This window comes from Podarcis muralis, chromosome 17, assembly GCF_964188315.1.
Source record: "Podarcis muralis chromosome 17, rPodMur119.hap1.1, whole genome shotgun sequence".
In the NCBI taxonomy this organism is placed as follows: Eukaryota; Metazoa; Chordata; class Lepidosauria; order Squamata; family Lacertidae; genus Podarcis; species Podarcis muralis.
The window spans coordinates 40,970,310-40,996,952 of record NC_135671.1 but is presented as its reverse complement, the minus strand read 5'-3'; the positions used below and the strand labels follow the sequence as shown (position 1 = coordinate 40,996,952).

General features: G+C 44.6%; 1 protein-coding gene across 2 annotated transcripts in view; it reads left to right on the top strand.

Moving 5' to 3' along the window:
- The first annotated feature begins 1,255 nt into the window (after positions 1-1,255).
- The window catches only part of CFP (complement factor properdin), a 39,426-nt gene continuing 14,038 nt past the window's right edge, over positions 1,256-26,643 (top strand). For both annotated transcript variants that reach the window (XM_028712633.2, XM_028712632.2), the window contains exons 1-3: positions 1,256-1,409; positions 14,924-15,074; positions 16,530-16,702. In XM_028712633.2, coding sequence (XP_028568466.2) covers positions 1,337-1,409; positions 14,924-15,074; positions 16,530-16,702 — 397 coding nt within the window. In that variant the 5' untranslated portion in view covers positions 1,256-1,336. The remainder of the gene's footprint in view (positions 1,410-14,923; positions 15,075-16,529; positions 16,703-26,643) is intronic.

Genomic DNA, 26,643 nt, shown 5'->3' with positions numbered 1-26,643 from the left:
CTTATAGAGTCAGACTGCACCTACACAGGTTTGGAAGGGACCCCGGGGTATCTTCCAGATTGACTCCCACCCAAACCTTTAACAATACCCAGCTCTGATGTTACAGACTCCTGCCATCTCCCCAACAGACTATGCTCTACATCAGCAGTGAGGAACCTGTGGCAATTCTTGACCATTCCTCATGTTGGCTGGGGCTTTCAGGGTTTATAGTGGCTTGGGGGCCACAGGTTCCTCCTTCATGCTTGAGATTTTGTGCATTGATCCACAGCTCTGCCTACAGAGAACAAAGAGTCTTGCAACCCCTTAAAGACTAATGAATTCATTAAGGCATGATGAATCTCAGGGTCCATAATGAATGGACAGATGATGCAGGAAATTGTGTCCTTGGCTGGTCGGTGTACATATGCCTATATCAGAGGTTTCCAACCTTTTTGAGTCCGTGGCTCCCTTGACCAACTACACTCTTTCTGTGGCACCCCTGTGGGCCTCAGGAGTTCAGTTATGTCACCCCTTGCCCTCAGAGCCAGCAGCCCCTCACCCCTTTTTGAACACCCTCCCGTGTAGAATGTTCCCTCGGCCTCCTCTCCCCTCTCCTTGGGAGTCCTTTGGGCAACTGCTGATGCCACTCCTGGTCTCTGAGCTCCCCCCCCCCGCCCCAAAGAGAGGTGCCTCCTCCCACTGCCCCACAGGGGCCTGGGAAGCACCCCCTGACCAGCCCCAGAGGCACCCTTCGCCTGGGGAGTTTGTAGCCAGGGAAGCTGCAACAAACAGCTGTGCAAGCTTTTGGGAAGCAGAGATGCAAGAGGACATCAGAGGGGAGGAAAGAGGGCCAGTGTTGCCTGCAGCACCCCGACTATCATTCAAGGCACCCCAGGGAACACTGGTTGAAAACCACTGGTCTATATGTTCTCACCTTACTTATATTGGTGCAAACTTGAGATCTCCTGGGGGGGGGGTCTTTGCTTCATGGAATCATAGACTCACAGATTTGAAAGGGACCCCAAGGATCATCTAGCCTAACCCCCTGCAATACAGGAATATGCAGCTCTCTCACATGGGGTTTGAACCTGCCACCTTGGCGTTATCAGCACCACACTCTAACACATGGAGCTATCCAGGCACCTCCTTCTGAGTGCTTTGTTGCTCTCCTTGGACTCCGTCCTCTTCGGCTGCAGGTATCTGATCAGGGTGCTGCCCCACCTATCAGGGCTGAGTCACTCCAAGGGACTATTGCAGGAGGGGCTGACCAGGGACTTCCCCTGCTCCAAACTTCCCCAATAGCTGGCCATGTCATCTTCCCTCTCTCGCTTCCTTTCACTCTGCTCCAGAGGCAGCCATGGCTGGGGGGAAAGAGTTCTGGCTCCTGGTGGTGGTGTCTTGGTGGTTTGGGGTGCTGGAGGCTCCTGCAGGTAAAGGGGACAGGGATGTTTTGGTAATGAGTATCAATTGCCGGCGGGGTGTGTGTGTGTGTGTGTCTTGCTTCACTTTGCATTTAAAGGCTGACCTGCCTAATCTCTCGGAAACAATATGTGAATTGAAAGGCAACTATCCTTTGAAATCTGGGATTCTCCAAATTTTGCAGGGCAGTTCTCCTGCCAAGTAATGTGTACAATGCTGCATATAACAGGGTGAACTGTGCACAAAAATGCATATATACATGCACCAGTGTATTTGGGGAAATTGTTTTGCAAGAATGTGTACCTTAGGCAAAACTGCATACAAGAATGTCTATAACAGTGAGTGCTTGGAGGTTTTTGAAGTGTTAACTGGTTTATAAATGCTTCAGAATAAAAATAAAATATTAGGAGAAATATGCACCAACATGAAGATTAATTTTCATGAGGAATTAAAAAAAAATCATTACAAACTGATGTGGAAATATGAAGAACTGAATTCAAGATTAGAAAACTGAGAAATTAGAGAAATTGAAATTGAGAAATTCACCCACCCCTAGTAGTGAGGGAGAGTGGCCACCATTCTCTGGCAGGGCCTGTTCCTGTGCCTGCAAAGCAAGCAGAAATTAATCCAATAATGTCCTCATGCGCACAGACTCCTCTGAGCTGCATTCTGGGGAAAGCTTGATGTCCTTAACTTTTGTGTACTGGTAGCTAAGTGACAAGGGACTCGGGTGGCGCTGTGGGTAAAAGCCTCAGCGCCTAGGGCTTGCCGATCGAAAGGTCAGCGGTTCGAATCCCCGCGGCGGGGTGCGCTCCCGTTGCTCGGTCCCAGCGCCTGCCAACCTAGCAGTTCGAAAGCACCCCCAGGTGCAAGTAGATAAATAGGGACCGCTTACTGGCAGGAAGGTAAACGGCGTTTCCGTGTGCTGCGCTGGCTCGCCAGATGCAGCTTTGTCACGCTGGCCACGTGACCTGGAAGTGTCTCCGGACAGCGCTGGCCCCCGGCCTCTTAAGTGAGATGGGCGCACAACCCCAGAGTCTGTCAAGACTGGCCCGTACGGGCAGGGGTACCTTTACCTTTACCTTTAGCTAAGTGACAATCCTGGACATAGGTTGTGTTTAGTTGCCACTTTTTATTTCCGCAGCAGCACTGCCTTGCCTTTTTACCAGCTGCATAGCAGGCAGGAATTCTGTGCACACAATCCTTTCCCCAGTATATGCAATAGGGAATACTTTGCCTATTGGATTTCTGCCTGTCATGCAGATGCTAAGCCCAGGACCCTCACCATGGGAAAAGGGTAGCAGACTTAGGCGGCATCTGGGGTGCTTAGGGACGTGGGTGGCGCTGTGGGTTCAACCATAGAGCCTAGGACTTGCCGATCAGAAGGTCGGCGGTTCGAATCCCTGCGACGGGGTGAGCTTCCGTTGCTCGGTCCCTGCTCCTGCCAACCTAGCAGTTCGAAAGCACGTCAAAGTGCAAGTAGATAAATAGGTACCGCTCTGGTGGGAAGGCAAACGGCGTTTCCGTGCACTGCTCTGGTTTTGCCAGAAGCGGCTTAGTCATGCTGGCCACATGACCCGGAAGCTGTACGCCGGCTCCCTCGGCCAATAAAACGAGATGAGCGTGCAACCCCAGAGTCATCCACGACTGGACCTAATGGTCAGGGGTCCCTTTACCTTTACCTAGGGGTGCTTAGGAAGCTTTCAGGCTCCTTTAAGCCACAGATTTGGCTTAAACATTTCCATGCAACCTGAGATGTGAAAGGTACCGTAAATAGTGCGAAACCTGCCTATTATGTGACCAAAGTATCCCACGGGTATAGAACTTACTTATCGCTTCTTACCAAATCTTCCCTTGGAAGGGCTTGGATTCTCGTGTGGTTTCAGCAGAGACCTTTTGTTGTCCAGGAGGACTGATGCAGAACAATCCCTTTATAACTTGAAGCATTTATTTAAATAATAAACATGTTGCTATTCAGCAATATATAAACAGCAGGTCACAAAATTAGAATAAAATACCCAAACCAAAATACAATGCAATGGATCCTTTCCCTCAACCCAACAGTTAGTCTTTAATGGCAATGCAGCTCAGTCTTCATTGGGCTTTTGGGGGCGGGGCTTCCCACTAAAGCTTTTTTCATGCTTTGTCATGCATCCATCTTGTGCATGGGTAGTGCTGTTTTGGCTACATAAGCAGCACCACTCACCTCTGAACACCAATAACAGAGGCGGGTGATGCAGCAAAACAGTATGAACCAAGGAATACTAGAACATAGGGAGCTGCCCTAATACGGAGTCAGATCCATTTAGATCCATTTCTTGATCCATTTAGATCAGTATTGTCAAGAAACAGGCTGGGTTTCAGGCACCTCCTCCTTGCAAATGCCAGGGATCAAACCAAGGAGCTTTTGCATGCCAGGCAGCTGTTCTGCCAGTGAGCGATAGTACTTTCTATGCAAAGATTATAGCTGTTGGTTCTCAAGGGCCAACTGAAACAACAAAGGTTTTACCCATACAGTTGTACCTCTGGTTAAGAACTTAATTTGTTCTGGAGGTCCGTTCTTAACCTGAAACTGTTCTTAACCTGAGGTACCACTTTAGCTAATGGGGCCTCCCGCTGCCACCGCTGCGTGATTTCTGTTCTTATCCTGAAGCAAAGTTCTTAACCCAAGGTACTATTTCTGGCTTAGCGGAGCCTGTAACCTGAAGCGTCTGTAACCTGAGGTACCACTGTAGTTGAAATATTGCTCCATCCTTCATAGGGTTTCCAGGTTTCTTTCCTGGTAGAGCTTTTGTAAAAGTAATAACAGCTTCCCGGCAGGGAGCTGTTGAGTCAGAGAAACGTTTTCTGGCCTGAAACAATGAGAAATGACAAGTGAGTCCCGTGGCTTCCTGATGTTTACTATGGCACAAGTGGTCATGGGCAATTGGTAGTTTCGCAGATGCATGCTAGCAAAACAGTTCACCTCATTAGGGTCTGCAGACCCGGCAGCTGCATGAAGCATTAACCTCACTTGGCAGACGTCCATAAGCAGTGTTAGAAACTCAGATTTATAAGCTAGGCACCAAATGGCTCCTTAAACCAAGGTTACAGTCACCAAAATGCAGTGGCGGAGCTTCATGCTTCGGCACCGGAGGGGGGGAGAGCAGGTGGGGGCGGGGCTGGCGCACGTCCCGGGGGCGTGGCATGTGTCCTGGGGGCGTGGTGCCCAGCGTGGGAAGGGGGGAGCTGTGATGGCACCCCACCGGGATGGTGCTGCCGGGGGCAATGCACTCCCCCCGCACTCCTCTGCCAGTGCCAAAATGGAACATCTAGTTGCCATTTTGGGGCAAAACGGTTCTAAAGTCTTGTTTTCCAAATATTGGACTGACTCTGATCGATTCTCAGTTAAACATCTGGCCAGTTCAGATGACAACCTTGAGCTAAGTTAAGAGCTTTGAGAACTTAAAGAAGAAAAGTCACTTACTCCAGGGACTGTCCACATATATATTTGCCTGTTCTGACCTATTTTTCTTAATGGTGACATGGACCATTCATAACGTAGGAATATTCTTCACAACTGTGAGCAGGGCAGGGGTGGGGGGACAAAGACGAGCTACTGCAATCACTATAACGCTGTTCCCTGCTCTTGCTCAGGCCACACAGAAAAACATTTTGGTTCCTCAAATTCATTCTGATTGTGCAGATAAAATATAACTGAAAGAATTCTACAGGATGTGGTATTAGTACAGTGGTACCTCGGGTTACATACGCTTCAGGTTACATACGTTTCAGGTTACAGACTCCGCTAACCCAGAAATAGTGCTTCAGGTTAAGAACTTTGCTTCAGGATGAGAACAGAAATCGTGCTCCAGTGGCGTGGCGGCACCAGGAGGCCCCATTAGCTAAAGTGGTGCTTCAGGTTAAGAACAGTTTCAGGTTAAGAATAATAAATTATAATAATAATAATAGATTTTATTTATATCCCGCCCTCCCCAGCCGAAGCTGGGCTCAGGGCGGCTAACAACAATAAAACAGTACAAAGTACAACACAAACAACACTCTAAAATCATTCATTATAAAATTAATTCAAATCAAGCCACTGGCAACCATTGGGCCAGGGCTCCGCGAAGATTGCCGAGGGAGGGAGTCAGGCTGTGCCCTGGCCAAAGGCCTGGTGGAACAGCTCTGTCTTGCAGGCCCTGCAGAAAGATGTCAAGTCCCGCAGAACTCCGGAACGAATTAAGTACTTAACACGAGGTACCACTGTATGTGAAAACAGTCAAGAGCCAGCGACCTAAGCAGTTATGTGGGCTTCTACAATTTCCCCCTCCAACTGCAAGTTCTCAGGCTTTTAGTACCAGTTCGAGTGACATGGAGGAAGACACATGGTCCTTTGGATCTGCCACCATGTGTTCTCTTTTTTTATTATAAAAATTAAAAAATTAAAAAGTTATCTAGTTAAATATAATACTATTCTAAGGTGGAGGAAACTGGCAACCAGTTGCTGCTATGGGAGGGTGGGTGAGGTTGCTCTAGAATCATAGAATCATAGAGTTGGAATAGACCACAAGGCCCATGGAGTCCAACCCCCTGCCAAGCAGGAAACACCATCAGAGCACTCCTGACATATGGTTGTCAAGCCTCTGCTTAAAGACCTCCAAAGAAGAAGACTCCACCACACTCCTAGGCAGCAAATTCCACTGTCGAACAGCTCTTACTGTCAGGAAGTTCTTCCTAATGTTTAGGTGGAATCTTCTTTCTTGTAGTTTGGATCCATTGCTCCGTGTCCGCTTCTCTGGAGCAGCAGAAAACAACCTTTCTCCCTCCTCTATATGACATCCTTTTAGATATTTGAACATGGCTATCATATCACCCCTTAACCTCCTCTTCTCCAGGCTAAACATGCCCAGCTCCCTTAGCCGTTCCTCATAAGGCATCGTTTCCAGACCTTTGACCATTTTGGTTGCCCTCCTCTGGACACGTTCCAGTTTGTCAGTGTCCTTCTTGAACTGTGGTGCCCAGAACTGGACACAGTACTCCAGGTGAGGTCCGACCAGAGCAGAATACAGTGGCACTATTACTTCCCTTGATCTAGATGCTATACTCCTATTGATGCAGCCCAGAATTGCATTGGCTTTTTTAGCTGCCGCGTCACACTGTTGGCTCATGTCAAGTTTGTGGTCAACCAAGACTCCTAGATCCTTTTCACATGTACTGCTCTCAAGCCAGGTGTCACCCATCTTGTATTTGTGCCTCTCATTTTTTTTGCCCAAGTGCAATACTTTACATTTCTCCCTGTTAAAGTTCATCTTGTTTGTTTTGGCCCAGTTCTCTAATCTGTCAAGGTCGTTTTGAAGTGTGATCCTGTCCTCTGGGGTGTTAGCCACCCCACCCCCCAGTTTGGTGTCATCTGCAAATTTGATCAGGATGCCCTTGAGTCCATCATCCAAGTCGTTGATAAAGATGTTGAATAAGACCGGGCCCAAGACAGAACCCTGTGGCACCCCACTAGTCACTCTTCTCCAGGATGAAGAGGAACCATTGATGAGCACCCTTTGGGTTCGGTCAGTCAGCCAGTTACAAATCCACGGAGTGGTAGCATAGTCAAGACCGCATTTTACCAGCTTCTTTACAAGAATATCATGGCGCACCTTGTTGAATGCCTTGCTGAAATCAAGGTAGGCTACATCCACTGCGTTCCCTTCATCTACCAGGCTTGTAATTCTGTCAAAAAACGAGATCAGGTTAGTCTGACATGACTTATTTTTGAGAAATCCATGCTGACTATTGGCGATCACAGCATTCCTTTCTAGGTGCTCACAGACTGTTTGCTTAATGATCTGCTCCAGAATCTTCCCTAGTATTGATGTCAGACTGACTGGGCGATAATTATTTGGGTCCTCTCTTTTCCCCTTTTTGAAAATAAGGACAACATTTGCCCTCCTCCAGTCTGCCGGGACTTCGCCTGTTCTCCAGGAATTCTCAAAGATGACTGCCAGTGGTTCTGAGATCACATCTGCCAGTTCTTTTAATACTCTTGGATGCAGTTCATCTGGCCCTGGAGACTTGAATACATCTAAACTAGCCAAGTATTCTTGTACTATCTCCTTAGTTATTCTGGGCTGTGTTTCCTCTGCTGAATCATTTGCTCCAAATTCTTCAGGTCGGACATCGTTTTCTTTATCGGAGAAGACTGAGGCAAAGAAGGCATTGAGGAGTTCAGCCCTTTCTGTGTCCCCTGTTTGCATTTCACCATCTTCTCCTCTGAGTGCCCCCACTGTTTCTTTGTTCTTCCTCTTGCTACGAACATACCCATAAAAGCCTTTTTTGTTGCTTTTAACCTCTCTAGCAAGCCTGAGTTCATTTTGTGCTTTAGCTTTTCTGACTTTGTGTCTACATGTGCTGGCTATTTGTTTGAATTCCTCTTTGTTGGTTTCCCCCCTTTTCCATTTTTTGTACACATCCTTTTTTAATCTTAACTCAGTTAAAAGTTCTTTAGATAGCCACCCTGGCTTCTTTAGGCACCTTCCATGTTTCCGTCTCATTGGTATTGCCTGAAGTTGTGCTTTTACTATCTCCCTCTTAACAAACTCCCAGCCATCATGAACTCCCTTTCCTTTTAGCATTACTGTCCATGGGATCTCACCCAGCACTTCCCTAAGTTTTATGAAGCCGGCTTTCTTAAAGTCAAGAAATTGAGTCCTAGTATGCTTGGCTGCTCCTTTCCGCTGTATAGTAAACTTCAGAAGAGCATGATCACTCGCGCCTAATGATCCTTCCACTTCTACCCCACTAACCAGGTCATCAACATTGGTTAGGACCAGATCTAAAATGGCTGTTCCTCTTGTTGCTTCTCCCACTTTCTGGACAATGAAGTTGTCTGCAAGGCCAGTGAGGAATCTGTTTGACCTTATGCTCTTGGCTGAGTTTGACATCCAACAAATATCCGGGTAATTGAAGTCCCCCATGGGTCTAGGTCAGGGCTGGCCGAGCTTTCCTTCCTTCCTTCCTTCCTTCCTTCCTTCCTTCCTTCCTTCCTTCCTTCCTTTCTTTCTTTCTTTCTTTCTTTCTTTCTCTCACATATTTTATTAAAGATTTCTAGGTTTACAAAAGTATGTGCAATGTCTCTTTTTTGAAGTTACTACAGATCAGTTTCATTTGTTGAGACATTAGTGTTATATTAGGAGGAAAATGGGGAAAGGGGGGAAGGTGAGTGGGTGGCAATGCTTCTCTTCTACGTGGTGTATATGTGGGGTTTTGTGTCAGCGTCACGTGTGGGTTCCCTTTACTATTCACTTGTATTTCTTTGGTGGGGAAAGAAGTTGGGGTTGGCCTAGGTTGGTTGGTTGTGATTGGCTGTGGTGAACTTTGTTTCCATGTGTGTGTGTTTTTGGATCACAGATTAGCCAGATTGCTGTTGGTGGGTTCTTGTTGTTGTCTTGTTGGGTTGTGAATGTGATAAAGGGTGAAGGTGTCTTCTTCTATTTGTCCCTGTGTCAGTTTCAGTTTGTTGGTTAGTTTTTCTAATAAGGCTGCTTCCCATACTATTTGATACCATTGGTGTTGGTCCATGTTTACTCCTAACAGGTCTCTCCAGTGTCTGGCTTTGAGGCTTCTGGCTGCTGAGAGTAGGTGGGTTATGAGCTCTTTGTGGTGTGAGTGGGCATTATTATCTTGGAAGATGTTTAGTAGGGCCAGTTCTGGGGTGACTTCTAATACTTGCTTAGTTATTTTGCATATTTCTTGTATGAATGTTGTCCAGAATAGTTGGTTTTGGGGGCATTCCCACTACCTGTGGATGTATATGCCTATGGAAGTGCATCCTCTCCAGCATTTTGGGGACGTTCCTAGGCGTATTAGTGCTAGTTTCCTTGGTGTTAGGTACCATCTGTAAGTATGTTTCAGAACAAGTTCTTTCCTTTTCGCTGATATGGATTTAAAGGGCCATATTAGACCATATTCTAGTCCACTGGGTGGGGTTAATGTCGTCCTCCCAATTTTTTTGATTACGTCTAGGGGGTTTGTGGGATTTTGTTTTGTTTTTTTTAATAAATTTTTATTGGGTTTTCACATTTTATATAGACAGCACAGACACACAAAGACAAAAAACAAACATGTATAATTTCAAATCCTTACTTTCTTAACCACTTTCCCTGACTTCCCCTCACCTCCCCTTCATGCATCCCAATTCCAATAGTTAGCTCAGCAAGTTCTTATCTCTCATCCTTACAATATCATTATGATTTTTTAACTTGGTTCTTCTTAATTAGCCAAATTTAACTTATACACAACTATTATAAACAATACATCCTTTTCTAAGGTCGACCCAGATTCCCTTCCACAAATTTCCCCTTTTTATATTATTTATTGATCATGATAACTAAACACAAAAAACATAAAAGTTCTTAAAGTTCTACTCTCATCCCCCCCCCTTCCCGGTTTCAGTCCCATCCAAAAAAAAAAGAATAATTGTCCACAATGACAGTTCTTAGCCTGGATTTCTCACGTCCGAGGCCTTCAAGTCTCTGTCAGTCCCTCTCTGCCGATTTTGTTGGTAGCCCTTTATGTTGGCCAGCAGGTCTCGAAGGAGCTCTATCTCTGTAAAATCAAAGTTTCTTCCAACCAGTCCTCCATGTTCAAAAGTGGAGCCCCAATCATAATTCTTACTTCTTTTCAACCCAAATATTCCAAATGTCCCAGAGGCTCCCTCTTTCATCTTAAGCAGAGTTGTAATCCATGAATATTCCGATCTCCCCATAAGGAGATCACTCCATTCTTCATTCTTAACTTCCATCCAAATTTTCATAGACCACATCTTACTTTCCTTGTATTCCACAATTATAGGCTTCTGGTTGGTCAATTCCACCTGCACTTTTTCCGCTCCTTCTTCCCTCTCCTCAATTTCTGACGATATCTCTTCAAATTCAGCTGCAGAATTTTTTCCAGTCAAGTCCTTAACACAGTCAACAGAATTGCTTACTTTAGAATTCAAGGTCGCGATCCTTCTAGCCATAGCTGTACTCTGGTCTTGTAATTTTCCCACGAGAAAGAACATTTTTTCAAGCTCGGCCTGTAATTTTCCATCTGCAGCCATTGTAATGTCTCAGAATTCCCCCTAGAGGGATTCTGGTTACTTAATAATCCTTTTCCAACAATCCGTTACCTTGTTATTTATTTCTTCTTTGTTTCCCACAACTTAAGTTTAAATGTAGCACACTTAATCCGCAAAGATAGTAAATAGCAAGTCTTTCTACTTTTGACAACTCGTTTGACAGCTTCTCAACAGCTGTCAAACTCCTTATGTCTCCTCAACAGGCTCGCTCGCAGGACGCTCCCGGGGTCCGGGGGGGTTACACAGCAACTTCTAAAATTCAGCACTTATCCTCCAGCACAAAACCTCTTATGCCAATCGTGAAATTAATATCTTTTATCTCACAAGGAGAGGAATGGTCTCTCCACCTTAGTTATCCAATTCTTGCTTTTAGCACATCCCCCGGTCGTACCGAATTCAAAGGAAAAAATTTTTTTAATCCCAATTCCGTTCTACTCACGGGTTGATTCTTTTCCAATCCGAATTTTCAAGGAAAAAAGTCAGCGCTCTCCGGCCATGGCTCGCGGCTTCACTCCACTGAAGTAGCGGTTTACTCACAGCACCACGCCACTCTCCGTACCCTCTCCGAAGCCTTTACAAAGGCTTCTTCGTGGGTCGGGGGGGCGCTTAAGGTGCCCGCCGAGTCACCAAGTCCGCAGGCTTCAGCGCCTGCGGTTTCTTTTTTTTTTTTTTTTTGTTAAATAAATTTTTATTCATATTTGCACATATTTACAAGGAAAACATAAACAAAAAATCCACCACATACCTTATACAAATTATATCCACTTCACAAATCATAAATAAGATACATAACTAAGTTAGTCTCAACTGAACCTTGGACTTCCCTCCACTCCTTTGGTAAGTATCGAATAAGTTATATTGTCGCGTACTTTTTAACTCTTTCACATAGGCCTTTCCCGCTGTTAGAGTTATTTCAACCCCGCCAGTGTCACCTGAGATTTAGATTCCATATAGATTAAATATTTCTTCCAATTATCATGAAATTTCTGTTCGTCTTGGTCCCTTAATCTTCCTGATATTCTATCAAGCTCAGCATAATTTATCATTTTAACCTGCCAATCACTTATGTTGGGTATTACTTCTAATTTCCAATTTTGTGCTAACATAATCCTTGCAGCTGTCGTAGCATATAGAAACAAGATCTTGTCTTCTTTTTTAATTTCTTTACCAACCATTCCTAACAAAAAAGCTTCTGGCTTTTTGGGAAATGTATATTTCAAGATTTTTTTAAGTTCATTATAAACCAATTCCCAAAAGCCTCTCACTTTGCAACACGACCACCACATATGGTAGAGGTCACCTTCTACCTCTCTACATTTCCAGCATCTTTTTTCCTTCAACTTATAAATCTTCGCTAATTTCACTGGTGTGTGCTACCACCTGTAGATCATTTTCCACAGGTTTTCCTTTAGTGCCGTGCATGCCGTAAATCTCATATTCTTGTTCCATAGTTCCAACCACCTCTCAAAGTCGATGTTATATCCAATGTCTATCGCCCACTTAATCATGGCCTCCTTCACCTCCTCATCTTTTGTATACCACTCCAGCAAAATATCATACATCCTTGACAGTGTTTTGTTCTTACCTTCTATAACTTCTACATTAAATTTAGATTTTTTATCTTCAAATCCTACTTTCTTTTTGTCTTCTTTTAGCAAGTCATTTACTTGGTGGTATTGCAACCACCCTGTAAATAGATTTTTGATCTCTTCATATGGTCTAAGTTTAATCCCTTGCTCTGTCTTCCACGTTAGTTCTTCATAGGTGGCATTCTTCCCTTCCATGTTTATTTTTTTTATAGTTAACACCTCTATTGGTGAAATCCACCAAGGTGTCTTCCTTTCCAATATATTTTTATTTCTTTCCCATACTTGGAATAATGGTCCCCTAAAGATATGATTTAGAAAGCCTCTATGAACTTTCACCTTTTCGTACCACAGGTACGAGTGCCACCCGTACCTGTTATCGAAACCTTCCAAGTCCAAGATGTCCCTATTTTCCAATCTTATCCAATCCTTCAGCCACAATAAACACGCCGCTTCATAATATAAACTTAGATCCGATAGAGAGAATCCCCCTCTTTCTTTTTTGTCCACCAATATTTTCATTTTTATTCGTGGTCTTTTGCCTTGCCAGATGTATCTTGCTAAGGCTCTTTGCCACTCTTTACACTGCTTTAGACCTTTTAATACCGGAATGGTTTGGAACAAAAATAACATTCTGGGGAGAACATTCATTTTGATAACCGCTATCCTCCCCAGAAAAGATAACCTCAATCTCTCCCAGATTTCAAGATCTTTCTTAATATTCTTCCAAGTGACTTCATAATTATCCTTATATAGGTTAATATTTTTCGTTGATATCCACACTCCAAGGTATTTCACTTTCTTTGCTGTCATAATTCCCGTCTTTTGTTCTAGTTCTAGAATATCTTCCTTAGTTAAATTTTTAGTCAACATTTTAGTCTTATTTTTATTAATCTTGAGGCCTGACACCGCTCCAAACTCTTCAAATTTTTGCAAGGCTTCTTTCATACTATTTTTCGGGTCTTCTAGAGTTAATACAATATCATCCGCGAAGGCTTTTATCTTATGTTCTTTAGTCCCTACCTTAATCCCTTTCACTTCCGCTGCCTCTCTCAGTCTCTTAGTAAGTACTTCAAGTGCTGTTATAAATAACAGAGGAGACAGGGGGCAGCCTTGTCTAGTCCCTTTAGATATGTCAAAAAATTCTGATGTCGAGTTATTTATTATTAGCTTAGCTTTTTGTTCATTATAGATAGCTTCTATACCTTTTCTAAATCTTTCACCCAGCCCCATCATTTTTAGATTTTCTGTCAGGAAGCACCAAGAAACGTTATCGAAGGCCTTTTCGGCATCAATGAAAATCAAAGCGGCTTGCTTGTCTATTCTGGTTTCCAAATATTCAATGATATCTATCACATTTCTTACGTTGTCCTTCAATTGTCTCCCTGGAAGGAAGCCTGTTTGATCTTTATGGATTCTGTTATTTAATACTTTTTTTAATCTTTCTGCCATTACATCCGCAAACAGTTTATAGTCGTTATTTAATAACGAAATCGGCCTATAGTTTTTCACCTCTAAGGCATCCACATCTTTTTTAGGAATTAATGTAATATAGGCTTCCTTCCAGGTGTTCGGGGTCTTTCCTTCTTTTAAAATATTATTCATCACTTCACATAGGATTGGGCTTATTTGATCACTTAATACTTTATAATATTTGGCTGACAGACCATCTGGCCCCGGCGCTTTACCAATTTTCATCTTTGATATTGCCTTCCTTACCTCCTCCTCTGTAATCAGCTGATTTAGTAATTCTTTTTCTTCGGTTGATATCTGTTGTAAATGATGTTCTTTCAGATAGCGTTCTATATCATAGCCTGTCTCCTTACCTCTTTTATATAAATCCTTATAGTATTTCTGAAACAACCTTTTTATTTCATTTGGGTCTTCCACTATCTTGTCTCCATCCCTTATCCTACAGATCATATTTTGTTTTTTCCTTTCTCTTAGTTGCCAGGCCAAATATTTCCCTATTTTATTAGCAGATTCAAAACTCTTCTGTTTCAACATTTTAACTTTCCACTCAATCTCCTGGTTTACTATCATAGAAAATTGGGCTTGTAATAACTTTATATTTTGTTTTATAGTCTCATCACCTGGCTTGATAGTTAATTGTCTTTCATTCTCCTCAGCGCCTGCGGTTTCTAAGGGTCCCCGCGTCGCCGCCGCGGCAGGACCCGTCTCCAGCAGAGCCGATTCCCTCCGGAGCTTGGAGGGAATCCGCCATTAGCCGATCGCGCCAACCCGGAAGTCCGGGGGTTTGTGGGATTTTGGAGTAGTATTTTGTACATTGTGGAGACCATCCCTTTGCCGTGTCCCTTTGTTGTTAGGAGGAGGTTTTCAAAGGTTGTCAGGGGCCTAGTTGCTGCTGATTTTAAGAGGGCATGTAGTTGGTGTGTTAGCCAGGGCATTCGGGTGTCACCTCGTTTGTCTTGTATTTCTTGTGTCGATAAGGGTTTGTTATCTGCAGGGGGTTGGACTCGATGGCCCTTGTGGTCTCTTCCAACTCTATGATTCTATGATTCTATGATCTGGCCGACCTTTTCAAGCCTCACCTGGGACTACCTCCCAGGGGTGATAGATGGGGCCCAGATGCAGAAACAGGCACAGCACTGGATGCAAACCTTACCTGTTGTAGGGACACCCCAACTGTGTCAAAGCCAGAGATTCCTATGCACACACCTCTGTCCATTCGTCTTCCAGGCAAGTGGGAGGCATCAAGGAGGGTGTGGCCTGAAGGGAGTCCCCAAGGCCACATAGGGAACTCACAGCTCCCCATTTGTGCTTAGGAGGGGGATTCCTATCCTCATGCTTGCAGCCTGCTCTCATCTGGGTTTTCTCATTTCAGGAGCGCAAAATGTTTTCTGCTACGGGGCATTTGATGTGACTTCAGGGAAGTGCAACGACCTGCTGGGGGAAGGTGTTGCCCAGGACGACTGCTGCCTAAACCACCAATACGGCTTCCAGCTGGACAGGAATGGGCCTTGCCAGGCCTGCCAGTGAGTGTCACACCAGAGTCTTATCACTAACCACTGTACCCATGTTTCCCTCAGCACCTTCTCTAGCTCACCCAATCTCTCTTGCTGGAGATCCCCAAGTACCTTCTGTGGCTACGAGCCAGAATGGCATACTCTACCTCCAAAGAGCAGTTGCTTGGGATCACAAGTAGGGAGAAAGCTGTTGTGCTCAGGACTCACACCATATGCTCATTTAACACATGGATTTCCCCCCAAGGAATCACAGGAACTATAGTTTGCTAAGGGTGCTGAGAATTGCAGTTGTTGTATGAGGGGGTGAACTATATTTCCCAGGATTGTCTGGAGGAAGCCATGTGCTTTAAATGTGCACCAAATTTGCTGTCAATGGATTGTGTATAAGTGGTTACAGCATGAAGCTCACTTTTTTTCTTTCTCCCACCCTAGCCGAGGCACCTGGCAAATGCCACGGCCCCTGGGCTCCAGAGGGCCAAACACTGGCCTCCCTTAAAAGTATGTTTGGATGCTCAGCTGGTTCAGCCACCAACCTCATTATCCCCAATGGAATTCCCTCCCCCCCAGACACTACGCCAGGGGTTGGGCCTTAAAGCACAGGGGATAATTACATACCATAAGTCCCTGGTGTGGCTGTAGCTGCCTTGCCTAGTACCAGGTCAACTACACACAGACAACATGGAGGGGGGGGGGATCCCTGTAAAGGTATTGTCCTGCTGTTCAATTTGGAATGTTGGTTAATCAACCAGCATAACATCCTCTGCTTTTCGTACAGCTTTTGTGAGACCACAATTTGACTGTGATAGTGTGTGTGTTAAATGCAAATAAGCACTTTGCTACAGGCAAATATTTCCCCCGCAACGATATGGCTTCCTTGTGAACAGAAAATCTAAGTAGGGTGCTGCCCTCATTGCTGTCTAACTAGTGTGTTGGGAATTAGCTCGCCGTAATACAAATTTGCACCTAGACTTTGTGAGTGCGCAGCTAAGGGAGGAATTTAGTATAGCCTTAGGCAGATTGCTCTGTCAGCACCAGCAATCCTGCTGGCCTGAATAGCCCATCTCCTTCCTGCTACATGCTGTTGGGGGAGTTCTCCTGACCCTCCAGAGCCCATTTGGGGTAGCAGTGGTGGTGGGCATGGGGAGGAGAAGCTGGTGGAAGTCCTTCCAGAGTCTTTGGCCCTGGGGCTCTCTGCAGGAAGCAGAGCTTCAACTCCAGTTGCAGATATTTTTGGATGCGGTATTTTTGGTATGGTTTGAAGAGAGAGCGGGAGAGAGGGCTTTTGAAGGGTGTTTAGAGGGTGCTCCCCACTTAACGCAGTTTCACTGAAGTGTGTGGGGGCCTACATAACCCCCATGCAAGTGGGGAGTCACTGTACTTCAATTCTGCCCTGGGTTATCTGTGGCATTTCCCTGGGGGAGTTTTATGACTCGTAACCTCCTGCTCCTTTTTCTTTTTGCACAGGGCAGCCCACTGGAGTGACTGGTCCCCCTGGAGCCCCTGCTCTGTTTCCTGCCGGGAAGGCGTCCAACGGCGCAACCGGACGTGTCATGGGCGCAACGGCCCGGCCGGCTTTTGTCAGGCCAGCACCCGCCAGTGGGAGATGCAGGCCTGCAGCCTGATGGCCTGTTGCCCCAGTAAGCATCTCGGCTCTCCTATTGTGGCTCTTTTCTCTCTCTTTTTTTTTAAAAAAACTTTTAATTCAAAATTAAAACAAAACAAATTCTTTCCCCATTTTTCCTCCCTCCCTCCCTCCCCCACCCACCCCCACCCCCCAGCTTCCCTCAGTTCCAGTCTTTGATTTCTCTAAGAAAGCAGTTTTCTGCATGTTACACAATTGTATAGATCCTCAAACTAGCTGATTATCATCAATAGAAAAGTTTGTGAATGTTTATTCAAAGCCAGCCAAGGAGTCCAGTTCGCTTTGTTGCGTCTTCAAATACTTTGTAAAGGGTTCCCATTCATCTTTAAAGTCACAGTTATCCTTGTCCCGTAGCTTATATGTCAGTTTTGCCAGTTCTGCATAGTCCATCAATTTTTCTTGCCATGATTCTTTAGCTGGGGTTTCTTCAGTCTTCCATCCTCGTGCTACCAGAACTCTCGCAGCTGTTGTCGCATACATGAAGATGTTTTTCAGCTTTTTTGGCAGATCATTCCCTACAATCCCTAATAAAAATGCTTCAGGCTTTTTAATAAATGTTAAATGGAACATTGTATATCATTTCCCAATTTTTTTTAATTACCTTACAATCCCACCACATATGATAAAATGTCCCCTCCTTTTCCTTACACTTCCAACATATATTTGAACTAGTTTTGTACATTTTCCCTAACTGCACTGGTGTCATGTACCATCTGTACATCATCTTCATGTAATTCTCCTTCAGTAGGGAACAATCTGCAAATTTTAAATCAGTTTTCCATAATTTTCCCCAATCTTCCATCATAATGTTGTGATCTACATCTTGTGCCCATTTAATCATAACTGATTTTACCTCTTCATCTTTCGGCTCCCATTCTAATGTTGTTGTTGTTTAGTCGTTTAGTCGTGTCCGACTCTTTGTGACCCCATGGACCAGAGCACGCCAGGCACTCCTGTCTTCCACCGCCTCCCGCAGTTTGGTCAGGCTCATGTTTGTAGCTTCAAGAACACTATCCAACCATCTCATCCTCTGTCGTCCCCTTCTCCTTGTGCCCTCCATCTTTCCCAACATCAGGGTCTTTTCCAGGGAGTCTTCTCTTCTCATGAGGTGGCCAAAGTATTGGAGCCTCAACTTCACGATCTGTCCTTCCAGTGAGCACTCAGGTCTGATTTCCTTAAGAATGGATAGGTTTGATCTTCTTGCAGTCCATGGGACTCTCAAGAGTCTCCTCCAGCACCATAATTCAAAAGCATCAATTCTTCGGCGATCAGCCTTCTTTATGGTCCAGCTCTCACTTCCATACATTACTACTGGGAAAACCATGGCTTTAACTATATGGACCTTTGTTGGTAAGGTGATGTCTCTACTTTTTAAGATGTTGTCTAGATTTGCCATCATCTTTCTCCCAAGGAGCAGGCGTCTTTTAATTTCGTGACTGCTGTCACCATCTGCAGTGATCATGGAGCCCAAGAAAATAAAATCTCTCACTGCCTCCATTTCTTCCCCTTCTATATGCCAGGAGGTGATGGGACCAGTGGCCATGATCTTCGTTTTTTTGATGTTGAGCTTCAGACCATATTTTGCGCTCTCCTCTTTCACCCTCATTAAAAGGTTCTTTAATTCCTCCTCACTTTCTGCCATCAAGGTTGTGTCATCTGCATATCTGAGGTTGTTGATATTTCTTCCGGCGATCTTAATTCCGGCTTGGGATTCATCCAGCCCAGTCTTTCGCATGATGAATTCTGCATATAAGTTAAATAAGCAGGAGGACAATATACAGCCTTGTCGTACTCCTTTCCCAATTTTGAACCAATCAGTTGTTCCATATCCAGTTCTAACTGTAGCTTCTTGTCCCACATAGAGATTTCTCAGGAGACAGATGAGGTGATCAGGCACTCCCATTTCTTTAAGCACTTGCCATAGTTTGCTGTGGTCGACACAGTCAAAGGCTTTTGCATAGTCAATGAAGCAGAAGTAGATGTCTTTCTGGAACTCTCTAGCTTTCTCCATAATCCAGCGCATGTTTGCAATTTGGTCTCTGGTTCCTCTGCCTCTTCTAAATCCAGCTTGCACTTCTGGGAGTTCTCGATCCACATACTGCTTAAGCCTGCCTTGTAGAATTTTAAGCATAACCTTGCTAGCGTGTGAAATGAGTGCAATTGTGCGGTAGTTGGAGCATTCTTTGGCACTTCCCTTCTTTGGGATTGGGATGTAGACTCATCTTCTCCAATCTTCTGGCCACTGCTGAGTTTTCCAAATTTGCTGGCATATTGAGTGTAGCACCTTAACAGCATCATCTTTTAAAATTTTAAATAGTTCAGCTGGAATATCATCACTTCCACTGGCCTTGTTATTAGCGATGCTTTCTAAGGCCCATTTGACTTCACTTTCCAGGATGTCTGGCTCAAGGTCAGCAACCACACTACCTGGGGTATATGAGACATCAATTTCTTTCTGGTATAGTTCCTCTGTGTATTCTTGCCACCTCTTCTTGATGTCTTCTGCTTCTGTTAGGTCCTTTCCACTTTTGTCTTTTATTATGGAAATCTTTGTACAAAATGTTCCTTTCATATCTCCAATTTTCTTGAACAGATCTCTGGTTCTTCCCATTCTATTGTTTTCCTCTATTTCTTTGCATTGCTCATTTAAGAAGGCCTTCTTGTCTCTCCTTGCTATTTTTTTGAAATCTGCAATCAATTTCCTGTATCTTTCACTATCTCCCTCGCATTTTGCTTGCCTTCTCTCCCCCGCTATTTGTAAGACCTCGTTGGACAGCCACTTTGCTTTCTTGCATTTCCTTTTCATTGGGATGGTTTTAGTTGCTGCCTCTTGTATAATGTTACGAGCCTCCATCCATAGTTCTTCAGGCACTCTGTCCACCAAATCTAAATCCTTAAACCTGTTCCTCACTTCCACTGTGTATTCATAAGGGATTTGACTTAGACTGTATCTTACCGGCCTAGTGGTTTTTCCTACTTTCTTCAGTTTAAGCTTGAATTTTGCTATAAGAAGCTGATGATCTGAGCCACAGTCAGCTCCAGGTCTTGTTTTTGCTGACTGTATAGAGCTTCTCCATCTTTGGCTGCAGAGAATATAATCAATCTGATTTCGATGCTGCCCATCTGGTGATGTCCATGTGTAGAGTCGTCTCTTGTGTTGTTGGAAAAGAGTGTTTGTGATGACCAGCTTGTTCTCTTGACAGAACTCTATTAGCCTTTGCCCTGCTTCATTTTGAACTCCAAGGCCAAACTTGCCAGTTGTTCCTTTTATCTCTTGACTCCCTACTTTAGCATTCCAATCCCCTGTTATGAGCAGAACATCCTTCTTTGGTGTCACTTCTATAAGGTGTTGTAAGTCTTCATAGAATTGGTCAATTTCAGTTTCTTCAGCACCAGTAGTTGGTGCATAAACTTGGATTACTGTGATGTTAAAAGGTCTGCCTTGGATTCGTATCGAGATCATTCTATCATTTTTGAGATTGCATCCCAGTACAGCTTTCACCACTCTTTTGTTGACTATGAGGGCCACTCCATTTCTTTTACGGGTTTCTTGTCCACAGTAGTAGATATGATAGTCATCCGAACTGAATTCGCCCATTCCCGTCCATTTTAGTTCACTGATGCCCAAGATGTCTCCAACGGTTGTAAAATCCAAGTCAGGAGAAGAGGTCGGAGAGAACTGGAAGGAGGAACCTTACACGGTGGCCATCTTGGAAGTCATCGATGTCAATATTTAATAATAATAATAATAATAATAATAAATTTTATTTATATCCCGCCCTCCCCAGCCGAAGCCGGGCTCAGGGCGGCTAACAACACTAAAACAGTACAACATTATAAATACATTCTAAAAATTAATTAAAATACAAATTGATGGCAACCATAGACTAAAGCTTTGTAGAGATTGCCAAAGGAGGGAGTCAGGCTGCGCACTGACCAAAGGCCTGGTGGAACAGCTCTGTCTTACAGGCCCTGCGAAAAGATGTCAAGTCCTGCAGGGCCCTTGTCTCTTGCGACAGGGCGTTCCACCAGGTTGGAGCCGCAGCCGAAAAAGCTCTGGCTCTAGTTGAGGCCAGCCTAACCTCTCTGTGGCCTGGGACCTTCAAGATGTTTTTATTTGAAGACCGTAAGTTCCTCTGTGGGGCATACCAGGAGAGGCGGTCCCGTAGGTACGAGGGTCCTAGGCCGTATAGGGCTTTGAAGGTTAAAACCAGCACCTTAAACCTGATCCTGTACTCCACCGGGAGCCAGTGCAGCTGGTATAGCACCGGATGAATGTGATCTCGCAGCGAAGACCCCATAAGGAGTCTCGCTGCGGCATTCTGCACCCGCTGGAGTTTCTGGGTCAGTCTCAAGGGCAGCCCCACGTAGAGCGAGTTACAATAATCCAGTCTGGAGGTGACCGTCGCGTGGATCACAGTGGCTAGGTCAGGGCGAGAGAGGTAAGGAGCCAACTGCTTAGCCTGGCGGAGATGAAAAAATGCCGCCTTTGTTATAGCTGCAATCTGCGCCTCCATGGAGAGGGAGGTATCGAAGATTACACCCAAACTCTTAACGGACGGTGCTGGCATTAATTGCACCCCCGCAAGAGAAGGGAGTTGCCCCCTCAATCTCATATCGTCCCGTCCCAGCCAGAGGACCTCTGTCTTCGAAGGATTTAACTTCAACCGGCTCCCACGTAACCATCCAGCCACAGCTTCCAAGCATCTGATCAGTGTGTCTGGGGCCGAGTCAGGATGGCCATCCATCAACAGATAGAGTTGGGTGTCATCAGCATACTGATGGCAGCCCAGCCCAAAACTCCGGACAAGCTGGGCAAGGGGGCGCATAAAGATGTTAAAAAGCATCGGGGAGAGAATCGCACCCTGAGGCACTCCACACACCAAGGAGTGGCGGGATGACAATTCCCCCCCAAGCGCCACCCTCTGTCCCCGACCAGAGAGAAACGAGCGCAGCCATTGAAGGGCTGTGCCCTGGATCCCCATGTCTGCAAGGCGGTGGTCCAGGAGTTCGTGATCGACCATGGCGAAGGCTGCTGACAGGTCTAGAAGAATCAGCAACCACGACCTGCCTCAATCCAGCTGCCTACGGAGATCATCTGTTAAGGCGACCAGAGCTGTCTCGGTCCCATGACCAGCGCGGAAGCCGGACTGGAATGGATCCAGAGCCGATGTTTCATCCAGAAACCTACCAAGCTGTTCCGCAACCGCTCTCTCAATCACCTTACCCAGGAATGGAAGATTCGAAACCGGGCGGTAATTGGATAGATCTAAGGGATCTAATGATGTTTTCTTTAAAAGCGGGCGCACCACTGCCTCCTTCAGTTCCCCTGGGAATGTCCCGGTGCCAAGGGACAAATTGATGATATCCCCCAGGGGGGCCCGCACCTCGTCTGGACACGCTCTAATCAGCCAGGACGGGCACGGGTCGAGAGGACAAGTGGTGGGCTTTCCAGCTTGGAGGAGTCTGTCCACATCGGCTGGGGATATCCGGTCAAAGTGGTCCAATACTGGACCCGAGGACAGTCGAGGGGCCTCCAGTTCCTTTATTGTATCGAAATTGGCGGGGAGGTCATGGCGGAGCAACAGGACCTTCTCCGCAAAAAAGCTCGCAAATGCCTCACAGCTGTGTGTCAAATTGTGTGTTAAATTTGGCTGTCCTTCGAGGGACGTTAAAGACCGAATTATACTAAATAATTGCGCCGGGCGAGAGCTGGCGGATGCAATGGAGGCTGAGAAGTAGGACTTCTTAGCGGCCTTCACTGCCATCTCATAGGTTTTCATAAAAACCCTATAAGATGTTCTTGAAGCTCCGTCACGGGCACCCCGCCATACTCGCTCTAGCCGTCTGAGGTCCCGCTTCATTTTCCGGAGCTCCTCGGTAAACCAGGGAGCCCGGTTTCTGCGGGGTCGCAGAGGGCGCTTAGGTGCGATCTCATTGATGGCTGCCAGGAGCTGGGTATTCCAGCCCTCAACAAGCTCAGTCAATGAGTCGCCAGGGGGAGCAAGGTCCCGCAAGGCTTGACGGAATTTATTCTTGCCATCTCATTTTTGACCACATCCAACTTACCCAGGTTCATGGTTCTTACATTCCAGGTTCCTATGCAATATTTTTCTTTACAGCATTGGACTTTCCTTTCGCTTCCATGCATATCCGCAAATGAGCGTCCTTTCGGCTTTGGCCCAGCCGCTTCATCAGCTCTGGATCTACTTGTACTTGCCCTCCGCTCTTCCCCAGTAGCATGTTGGACACCTTCCGACCTGAGGGGCTCATCTTCCAGCGTCATAACTTTTATATGCCTGTTGTCTTTGTCCATGGAGTTTTCTTGGCAGGGATACTGGAGTGGCTTGCCAGTTCCTGCTCCAGGTGGATCACGTTTGGTCAAAACTCTCCACTATGACCTGTCCATCTTGGGTGGCCCTGCACGGCATAGCTCATAGCTTCTCTGAGTTATTCAAGCCCCTTCGCCATGGCAAGGCAGTGATCCATGAAGGAGCCCATTCTAATAATATTCAGTAATTTCACTTTCCCTTCGATCACTTCCGTTTGAAACCTAGATCTTGTGTAACTGAATTCTTTCTCGCTGTCTTCTTTATGTGTTTCATATAGTTGTCGATAATGCAAGCAACTCTGAAAGTGGTCTTTGATCTCATCGTAATCTCTTAATTTCCATTTTCCATCATGGTCCTTTTAATAAATCAACATATGTGAGCCATTTCCCTTTCTTTCCAAGTGGTTTGAGCGACTGCTTCATGTGGTGAAAGCCACTACGGGGTCTTTTGTTCCAATAAGTCTTTGTATTTCTCCCATACTCTCATTAGTGATTTCCTAATTATATGGTTGTAAAAACTTCTATGAACCTTCCCTTTTCCGTACCATAAGTATGCGTGCCAGCCAAATCTGTTGTCATGTCCTTCTAGTTCTAATGCCTCTTGCTTATCCAATCTCATCCAGTCCCTGATCCAAACCAAACAAGCAGATTTAAGGTCTGGGAGGGCGAACCCGCCTCTGTTTTTTACGCCTGTAAGTATTTTATGTTTTACGCTTGGCCTTTTGCCCCCCCCCCCCCCGATAAATTATGAAATCTCTTTCTGCCATTTTTAAAAACATTCATCTTTCAGAATGACTGGTATCGCTTGAAAAAGAAATAGCATTTTTGGCAACACATTAATTTTAATTGCCGATATTTTTCCTAACAATGAGAGATTCATTCTACTCCATATTTCTAAATTTTGTTTAACCTCAAGCCAAATTTTTTCATATTTATTTTTAAATAGGTTTATATTTCTTGATGTTAACCAAATCCCTAAATATTTAACCTTTTTATGGACTTCAATCGCAATGTTTTGTTCTAATTTGGTTCTTTCTTCTTCCTTCATGCTTTTAACGAATAATTTAGTTTTATTCCTATTTAACTTAAATCCTGCCACTTCCCCAAATTTCTAATTTTTTTCTGTTACTTTAGGGAGTGAGGTTTTAGGTTCTTCCACTGTTATCACTAGGTCATCTGCATACGCTTTTAACTTGAATTCACTTTCCCCAGTTTTTACCCCTGTGATCTCTTTATCCGCTCTTGAACTTGGGGTGAAGCCAGACATCACCTTGAAGTCACCCAGGGTCCTTTAACTTGGGCTGAACACAGCTTCCTTTCAGCTACAGAGTTTCTTGCTCAGATATACACTCTTGTTATCAGGTTGTTTTCCATTCCATCTGGTCTTTAAGAACTACTATGGTATGCTAAGATCTAGGGCCTGAGTTTACTTGTTTTCCTCTTTCCTCCTCATCCATTTTCCCCTTTGTATTGTGCTTTTTAGTTTGTAAGTCTTCATCAGGGGCTGCCTTGTTTTTATTTACCATATTTTTCGTGCCATAAGATGCACCTGACCATAAGACGCACCTAGTTTTTAGAGGGGGAAAGCAAGGAAAAAAATATTCTGCGCAGAGCATGTAAGTGGCTCTTGCTTTTCTTGCTTTAAACCCTTCCGTCGCTCCTCCTGCTTCACTGAGAAGCCAGCAGAGCAAACAGCGCAGCTCTCGCTGAAGCCAGCAGAGCAAGAGCGATAGCTGCACAGCGCCTCTTGTTCTGCTTTTTTTCCCCCCATTCTTTTTATTAAGTTTCCTTTATCATACACCAACAAAAGGATAAGAAAAAATAAAAAAGCAAATACATTTAGAGAAAAAAGACAAAAAATGCAATTCATACAGTACCGTAGTGAATTGACTTTTAAAAGGCACTAAAAAGAAAATAGAAAAAGACAAAAAGAGAGAAAAAAGAAAAAGAAAACACCGAAGCAGACAAAAAAGCAAAATTAATAACATACAACATTCACTTCCTTCCCTACTTGTTTCGGATTTCCACTCTTAAACCTTTTCCTTTACAGCTGGTATGAATTTTTTATTTTTACATCGAAAGTTTTATAATAAACCTGCTATAGTTGGTAAGTTCCTAATATTGCCTTCAATATAAGTCGTAAATTTATTCCATTCTTCATTTAACTTTGCATTTTTTTGATTTCTGATTTTTTGTGTCATCTTTGCCAGTTCAATGAAGCCATATAGTTTTAATTGCCAATCCCTCACCGTTGGTGGGTTTGTGTTTTTCCAGTTTTGGGCGATTAACATTCTGGCCGCTGCTGTTGAATATTGAAATAAAGTTTTATCTTTTTCCCGTATTTCTTTTCCGACCATCCCTAATAGAAAGGCCTCTGGTTTTTTGGGGAACGTGTATCTGAATATTTTTTTTAGTTCATCATATATCTGGTTCCAAAATTTTTTCGTTTCTTCACATGTCCACCACATGTGTATAAAATTACCTTCTTTTGTTTTGCATCTCCAACAGGCTTTATCACCCGTCTTGTAAATCCTACTCAATTTTTCTGGTGTTAAGTACCATCTATATATCATCTTTTCTAAATTTTCTCTGATTGCGGCGCTTGCCGTGAACTTTTTTCCCTCGTTCCACAGTTTTGACCATTTCTCATATTCTATGTTGTGCCCCAGATCTGTCGCCCACTTGACCATGACTTCTTTAATTTCCTCATCTTTTGTGTCCCATTCCAGTAGTATGTTGTACATTTTAGATAGTAACTTAGATTTACTTTCAATTATTTCAATCTGGAATTTGGATTTTTTTTCGTTCATTCCTAATTTTTTATCCTCTGTCCATAATGCATTAATCTGATGGTACTGTAGCCAGCTCTTCAACTTCTCCTTCAACTCCTCAAACGATTTTAGTTTCCAACCCTCTCGAGTTCTTACCAATAAGTCTTCATACGTCAATCTTTGTTCTTCCAAATTTGTTTTCTTCATTGATAGGATATCTGTTGGGGACAGCCACCAAGGTGTTTTGCATTCCAGCAGTTTTTTGTTTTTCCCCCAAACTTCGTATAGGGGACCTCTGATAATGTGATTCGCGAATCCTTTATGTGCCTTTCCTTTATTTAACCAGAGGTAGGCATGCCAGCCAAACCTGTTATCTGCTCCCTCCAGCTCTAATAAGTCAGTATTCTCCAGGGTTATCCAATCTTTAACCCAACATAAGCAGGCTGCTTCATAATACAGTTTTAGATTAGGTACAGCAAGCCCTCCTCTCTCCTTTCTATCTGTAAGTAATTTATATCTGATCCTTGGCTTTCGCCTCTTGTTCTGCTGGCTTCCCAGCAAAGCGGGAGGAGCAACGAAAGGGAGCCCTTACAAGGGAGCACTGAGCAGAGCATGGCAGCGGCTCTTGCTGGCTTTCCTGGGAGATGTGGGAAGGGACAGAGGGCAGCCTGTCAGTCCCTTCTCCCACCTCGCGGAAAAGCCCCCACGCTAGGCGCGGCTCTTTAAAGGGAGCGCTGAGCAGAGCCTCCCACCTGCTTTCGCTCTATAAGACGCACACACATTTCCCCTTACTTTTTAGGAGGGAAAAAGTGCGTCTTATGGAGCGAAAAATAC